Source organism: Salmo salar, chromosome ssa03 (genome assembly GCF_905237065.1).
Source record: "Salmo salar chromosome ssa03, Ssal_v3.1, whole genome shotgun sequence".
NCBI classification, from domain to species: Eukaryota; Metazoa; Chordata; class Actinopteri; order Salmoniformes; family Salmonidae; genus Salmo; species Salmo salar.
In genome coordinates, this window is record NC_059444.1 from 27,950,980 (window position 1) to 27,959,004 (window position 8,025).

Genomic DNA, 8,025 nt, shown 5'->3' on the forward strand with positions numbered 1-8,025 from the left:
TTACTCGCCATAGCAGATCTGGTAAGGCAGTTTTAGTGTTAACCAGAGCGTTGGTGACTGTAACTGTGCTGCTGGAAACAATTTAATGACGCTTTTTTCCGACGTTCACTGACACTGGCCATATTCAACCGGTGATGAGCATTTGTAAAGTAATTATCCAGAACGCACGTAAAGTAATTATTCTGCGCTCTGGTACACTCAGACGAGAGTGCTCTGAAATCCGTGTACATAGTAGGCTTTTGTGGAGCGATGGGTAACGATGCTTCAAGGGTGGCTGTTGTCTGTGTGCAGAGAGTCCCTGGTTCAAGCCCAGGTAGGGGTGAGGAGCGGGACGGAAACAAAACTGTTACATGGTCACCATTTTAATCAGGAGAATTTCCTCTTTGTAATTATCTAAGTCTGGCAGCGAGCTCGTTTGTCATCGATTGCAAGACTAGAAATAGAAGTTTTAATTTTTTCCCAACTTTTTCATTACGCAGACATAAGCACAGTTGACACCATCGAGGTGCGGATGTTTACTTTCTACACAAGTTGTTTTTTTCCAGTTTTGTCTGGTAAAATAAAAAGAGATACATGATATTATAACAACTTACATCTGGTTCCACCGTAATGATTTGTCAGCCATCTTTGTTGAAGAACGACACAAGGCAAGGGTGGCTCCTGTCAAAATTCGTAATTGTAACCACTCGATATGATTGGTCATATAAAAACCTTGGGACATAAATGCATAATGAGTGCTCTAGCTCCCCCTTGTGGTGGCCTGGAGCAATGAAGCCGTGACGCTGGGTAACTCTAAGTCTCGCGGTGAAAGCTCGCAACTTTTAAAGGAGGGACCACTGTAGCTAGCTTGCTAGCCACAGGAGGACAACTACACAACGAAATGCAACAATTCAAGTTTTCTGTCAGTGACGTTTGGCTTCTAATGTGATGTGATTGGTGTGAAGCCAAATCCAAACTGGCTTCACTTTACACTTTTTTTGGTGTACCAGAACCATTCATAGCTGAGCTCTCTCAGTTTAGCTGAATGCTGATTGCCTATTATTTTATACCTTTTTTATTGAGGGACGCCAAATGCTTGCTGGGCTTCCTTTGCATTGAATGCTAAGGACGGCAACAATGTCATACTCTTTTTGACCAGACAGCATAGATGGGCTACCCATACAAAGCATTCGCTTGGATGCTCTATTGCTTATTGAAGGACGTTTATGAAACACAGAAAGAAGAAGGATACATTATTTTGTATGTTTTTTTCTTTTTTTCTTTGTATTTTTTGGGGATAGCTTAGAATCCCTTGGCATCCAGGAATATATGCCACTGATCTAAGACCAGGTTTATTTGTTCATGCATGATCAACAAATGACGACTAGCCTACTTGCAATATGTTCAATAATATAATAGCTTTGCGTAGCTTGTTCCAGCTCCGGGAGCTGTCCACAGAGTCCGCTAGCCTCCCCCCAATGCTCTTTCATCAGACACTCACTTCTCCTCCTCCTGTACACCACGTGGAGCGGTGTATATCATAGTGGTGTTGTATGGACGCAAGATTCTCATTATCACACATACATATTGTGGTACCCAGTGAGGAGAGGGGGACGTCTCGATGCACTGTGCAAACAACCTACTTGCTATATACCCATCAAAAGCATGTGTTGTCAATCACAAGACTGGCGGGATTATGGAAACGCACTCATTGTTATTTTCTCTGAAGAGAAGCTCTTGAGTAAAGAAGATTATGACAATATTTGGACAGGTCTTATGTAAGAAAGGTTTATGTATCCTAGAATTGTATAGGCTTCATGTATCCGACTGCACAGTCACGTGGACACAACAAGCGTCCATATGTCAAGAAGAGCAACGCCTTCACCTGAATGAGCCTCTCTCACAGATGCCCTAACTACGTCGACCGGCCATGGTTGTAATATTTACTATTGATTGGCACACTATGAGGTGCTCTATCTGAAAATCAACTCATCGGCATATAGACGTAGTTCTAACCTGACCATCCGTATGCGAATGGGATTTGGTATGAAAATGCGTATTGGAGATGTAGGCTAATTCTAAAGGAACCTTCAACTATTCTGAACATCAGCACAGAAGGTAAGATGAATCTCTGAAATCAATGAATTTGAACGTTAACGTTATATGCAACAGTTCAGTACAAGGATGAATTTGATGCCTGCGCGCATTCTACAAAAATGCTCAATGCCCAAGCTCCGGAAAGGCTATACCAAACATGCCATTTCATTTGCCTGCAGCAATAGGCTAGATAACTAAAATAACCATTATGCGGGTTATAACTGCTTCTTTCTTTTTAGGGGGTGTATGTATGATGATGAATGAAAAGGGTGTCGTTTCTGGTTGCTACTCAGCAATTAAAACCTTATTCACCCACCAGCCTTGAATGAATGCATTCACTGTTTAGTACATTTACACACAATATTGTATATTTTATACAATATCTATTTAAAATACTTCAAAAGACAAGTAATAATGTAATCATTCAGTATGATCATCATTTTAAGAGGTAATATTGGTATGTACACTAGGCTGTCCTTTCCCAAGTTCACTGACAATTTAGTCACTGGTCAATCAATACCTTGCCACCTCTTCTGCACCCATGCACACTGCATAACCTTTCATTTCAATGTTTATTATTTCCCTCAACACACATATTATAATTTTAGATATTCATGAACAATAAATATTCATGCATGCGTACTTGGCTCCAGCAAATGATGGTTTACCATTAGCGTATAGGTTTGTCACACGTTATCTATGTTGTTGAAATAGGGCCATAGGCCATACTAGTGTAATGTGCAGTGAAGCAGGCCCAAAAATGAAATGTGTGAACTGGAGGAGTTGCGGGGGAGTATTTAGTGTTATATGAGCCGAAGCCTTGGTCAAGTAAAGCACGACATGAGCTTTCTCACCAAGGCCTCTTGATGGGCCTCTTGATAGCATTCTAATTGTGTTTTAGTGCTCAGACCAAGGCTACAATTATCATCATAATGTCATACATAAACTACAATCATCATTGAATCACTATGGTGCATGAATTACAACCATCATTGAACATGAGTTCTGCATGTCCTTGTCTGTTATTTCCACCTTAGAAACTTGTATAACTGAAAACACATTCAGCTTAAACATTTATATTTCCTACTCTGATTCAGGAGCTTTTACACTGTGAACAATCAACCAGCACAGCCATGGCCTCCCTCGGTGGTCTGTTGCCAAGGGGAACAGTCCTGGCTGAACGATAGATATATAGAGAGAAGGAAAGACGGAGAGACAAAGCAGCCTTGAGGTGCAGAAGAAGAGATGGTCGTCACTGACAGGAGTTCGAGCACTCCTGTGCCCAAGAAGCAGGAACCAAAGAAGAAGAAGAGGAAGTCCCGCCCCCATGGCCTGCCCTCCCCGGCGTTGTGCTGCGCATGCGGCCTGTGCATCATGCTGGCAGGCATCAACATCACCCTGGTGGGGGCATTCGCCTTCAGCACCTTGGTGCCCTCTGCCAACCCTCCTATCATCATAGGGCCCATCCTGCTCCTGGTGGCCTTCTCTTTCTTCGGAGCGTGCTGTGTCTGCAGCCGCCTGCCCCCCGCTCAGGGCTCCCGGAGGTCGAAGGTGGGCGGGAGGAGCATGGGGATGACGGGGCGCGGAGGTTTAGCCGGGGGAGCAACGTTTGAGATCGAAACGAGTGAGCACACGTTGCAGGACACCACGGCAGTACAGCTCAGCCCCTCGGCCTCACCGGGCGTCATCACGGGCGTCCAGCCCCGAACGGGATGCTCCTCCTGACCCCGCCCCCCCAGGGACCTGCAAGCTCTTCACCATGGAGACCAATGGCCCCACCTCCGCCACGGCCTACTACTCCGCCTCCTCGGCCGGGGGAGGGGCTGTGAGGCTCAACCTGCCACGTGATGATATGGCCACCTAGCACAGCCCTGACTAACGCACTGTAGCAAGAGCCTCCTGCCCCAGGGGACTGATGCAAAACTATGTAAATATGAACTAGGATTGATGATATTCAGACAGTGTTTCAGTGTGTCTAGCCATTTTGTGAAGTGCCATTTTACATGTTTATGACAAGCTATCAGAGTTGTATTGCATTTGTTTTTTCCAGCAGCCAACCAGTAATTAGCATGCAATTCAACGTTGAAGGAACGTGGGTGACAGTTTCGTTGGAATTGATGTTACTACCTCCTCAGAACTGTTCTCTTTAGAATCCTCTCTTAACATGCATGGGGCATTATGAGCAGTTTCTAATCGGAAAGCAGAATGAGAGAATTGAAGCGTTTTCTCTGTGGCATTTCTGAGTGGTAAAACAAAGGGATGTGTCCCTTTTCTTAGACCGTCTGGACCTCAGTGATTGACATTTCAGCCGATTACTCTGAAGCAACTTTGTGGTTGTTGCCAGAACTGAAAGGTTTGACACAAAATGGAAATGAGTTTAATGCTATCATTTAAATACTTAGTGATGTTTGACATTACAGTATGTGCTGCTTTGGTCTTAAATTAGATGCAAAGATTCGCAAGATTTCTTTGCAATACAATCTCAACTGAAAGGATCAGCAACAGAGGACATTTTTCCTCAATTGTTTCTACAGACAAAACATTATGGATGACATCAGTGGTTGGCAACAAGTGGCCTGCGGGCCAAAACTGGGTCGCAAGTGATTTGTTTTTTGGAATCAGAATTTTTACTACAAACATAGAAATGCGCCATTTTCACATACAGTGGCAAGAAAATGTATGTGAACCCTTTGGAATTACCTGGATTTCTGCATAAATTGGTCATAAAAGTGACAACAATAAACAAACAGTCTGCTTAAACTGATAACACAAACAATTATACGTTCATGTCTTTATTGAATACACCGTGTAAACATTCACAGTGTAGGGTGTAAAAAGTATGTGAACCCTTGGATTTAATAACTGGTTGACCCTCCTTTGGCAGCAATCAACTCAACCAACGTTTTCTGTAGTTGCGTATCAGACTTGCACAACGGTCAGGAGGAATTTTGGACCATTCCTCTTTACAAAACTGTTTCAGTTCAGCAATATTCTTGGGATGTCTGGTGTGAACCGCTCGAGGTCATGCCTCCACATTTTAAATCAGCTTGAGGTCAGGACTCTGACACTCAAGGTATAATTTCTTCTGTTGAAACCATTCTGTTGTTGATTTACTTCTGTCTTTTGGGTTGTTGTCCTGTTGCATCACCCAACTTCGGTTGAGCTTCAATTGGCGGACACAGCCTTACATTCTCCTGCCAAATGTCTTGATAAACTTGGTATTTCATTTTTTCCGTCTGATAGCAAGCTGTCCAGGCCCTGAGGCAGCAAAGCAGCGCCAAACCATGATGCTCCACCATACTTTACAGTTGGGATGAGGTTTTGATGTTGGTGTGCTGTGCCTATTTTTTCTCCACAATTGTGTGTTCCTTCTAAACAACTCAACTGTAGTTTAATCTGTCCACAGAATATTTTGCCAGTAGCGCTGTGGAACATCCAGGTGTTCTTTTGCGAACTTCAGACGTGCAGCAATTATTTTTTTGGACAGCAGTGGCTTCTTCCGTGGTGTCCTCCCATGAACACTATTCTTGTTTAGTGTTTTACGTTTCGTAGACTTGTCAACAGAGATAGCATGTTCCAGAGAATTCTGTAAGTCTTTAGCTGACACTCTAGGATTCTTCTTAACCTCATTGAGCATTCTGCACTGTGCTTTTGCAGTCATCGTTGCAGGGCGGCCACTCCTAGGGAGAGTAGCAACAGTGCAGAACTTTCTCCATTTACAGACAATTTGTCTTACCGTGGACTGATGGACATCAAGGATTTTAGAGATACTTTTGTAATCCTTTCCAGCTTTTTGCAAGTCAACAATTCTTAATCTTAGGTCTTCTGAGCTCTCTTTTGTTTGAGGCATGGTTCACGTCAGGCAATGCTTCTTGTGAATAGCAAACTCAAATTTTGTGAGTGTTTTTTTATAGGGCAGGGCAGCTCTAACCAACATCTCCAATCTCGTCTCTTTGGTTAGCTGACTCCTGACTCCAATTAGCTTTTGGAAATGTCATTAGCCTAGGGGTTCACATACTTTTCCCAACCTACACTGTGAATGGTTAAATTATATATTCAATATAATTTGTGTGTTATTAGTTTAAGCACTCTGTGTTTGTCTATGAAAATCAGATCACATTTTATGACATTTATGCTGAAATCCAGGTAATTCCAAAAGGTTCACATACTTTTTCTTGCCACTATGTTGATGTTGGGGTAGTGCTGGACATGATTGATATGAAGTCGAAAATGTTTGACATGTTCCGTTAGGTATAGCCCTATGTCTATCATGGACATCACACCAAGATCCAAACTGCTTTAATATTGATTCAAAAGATTGAACATGCTTTGATTTTCTATACAGAATAAACAACTTCTTTCTTGAACTGCATTGTTGGTTAAGGGCTTGTAAGTAGCATTTCACGGTAAGGTCTACACCTGTTGTATTTGGCGCATGTGACAAAAAGTTTGATTTGAACTAGGGTTTACCATGTCCCAGCCAAGTATTTTGACATAGACTAATATTTGTATTTCATGTGAGGAAAGTCAACTCCCCCTCCAGGGAGTGGGCTTGTTGTAAATGTGTGTAGTGTCAAGATGTATGTAAACTATCTATGTTGGCCATGTATTTCAAAATGTACTCTGTTTTGATAATATCTTTAACAATGTATTGTTTTTTTGAAAATTAAATTTACTTAATTTGATAACAATACATGTGATAGTACTAAAATATCAATAAAATACATGCTCATATAAAATGGATCACAAAGAGAGTTTGTTGCAGTAAACTGCATGAAAAAACATTTCTCAAAAGATGTGCAAAAAAAAATCCTCTGATGGATGCACAGGTGGTGGCTGTTTGCACGTCACCGGTGACTGCAGCTGCGTCTGTTCTTGCTTCTGCTGGGATGACTGGTTGTCTGTGAAACGGTGGCTCTTTTCAGACTGTCTTTGGGGTTCCTTGAGGTGAAGACATCTCCATGTCCCTTCTGGTTTACATCCTTGTCAGACTATACATGGTCCAGTCATTTGCTGCGTCTTGGTCTGTGACTGTGTCTTTGTTCAAGCTATGTGTCCAGGTCCAGCCTCTTCCTTAGTGTCTTGGTCCTCTGTCTGGTTAAGGTACAGCACAGAGATGGGGCCACTGTAGATGCTAGGGCACCTCTGACCACCTCTGATGTCTGTGCGCCTTTGCAGTACTTGGGAACTGGTCATTTGGGAGAGGCAACCACATGCCCTTTCTTCTCTTCCCCCTGCTGATGAACTTTAAGAACTGTCTCCAGAGCTTCCTCAGCTGTTTGATTAGACTGAAACAGACTGACCACCAAAGGGGCCACACCAAACACCAGGATCACTCCTATCATGTAGATCCCTCAAACTCAACTCTGGACCTCAAAGCCAGATCCACTGCATTGTTTCATTGTTCCCCTCTAATCAGGGACTGATTTAGACCTGGGACATCAGGTGTGTGCAATGAATTATCAGGTAGAACAAAAAACAGCAGGCTCCAGACCTCATAGGGGTCTGGAGGTTGGCAAAGGTTGGCAAATAGCATCAACCTTCAGAGCTTGAAAGAGTGACTAAGCATTTAAAAGAGCATAGAACATTTCCATCAAGAATGGTGAGCAAAATACTTGTGTTATCAGCCTGGAAACATTTCTTTAGAATGTCAACTGAAACCAGTATTCTACGATTTCAACTGTAAACATGAAGTATTGTCCATAGTGACATTTTGACATCCTCATATATTTCAGTAAGATTCCATTGAGAAAGAACTATCTCTATGCAAGATTCTGCCCGGGTGACATGCTAGTATCACTGACATTTTGAACCAGAGTCATGGGTAGACACAGGCTCGATAGCTTGAGACCAATATGGCTTCTCCTCATTCTGTCTCTGTCTGCATGTATACTGACTACCACCAGAGGATGGTAGTGCTTCCAAATTGGTCCTTTGTTCTCACGTTAT

At 42.7% G+C, this 8,025-nt stretch overlaps 1 protein-coding gene across 1 annotated transcript; it reads left to right on the plus strand.

The window, feature by feature from the left end:
- The first annotated feature begins 1,354 nt into the window (after positions 1–1,354).
- Positions 1,355–6,815, plus strand: LOC106599265 (transmembrane protein 275). The gene is made up of 2 exons (XM_014190406.2): positions 1,355–2,097; positions 3,174–6,815. Exon 2 carries the CDS (start codon positions 3,322–3,324, stop codon positions 3,799–3,801), a length of 480 nt encoding a protein of 159 aa, XP_014045881.2. The 5' UTR covers positions 1,355–2,097; positions 3,174–3,321; the 3' UTR covers positions 3,802–6,815.
- Positions 6,816–8,025: the final 1,210 nt, after the last annotated feature.

What these genes read in the sequence shown, in the direction of transcription:
- LOC106599265 (XM_014190406.2), top strand. Translation starts at nt 3,322, where the DNA reads ATGGTCGTCACTGACAGGAGTTCGAGCACTCCTGTGCCCAAGAAGCAG.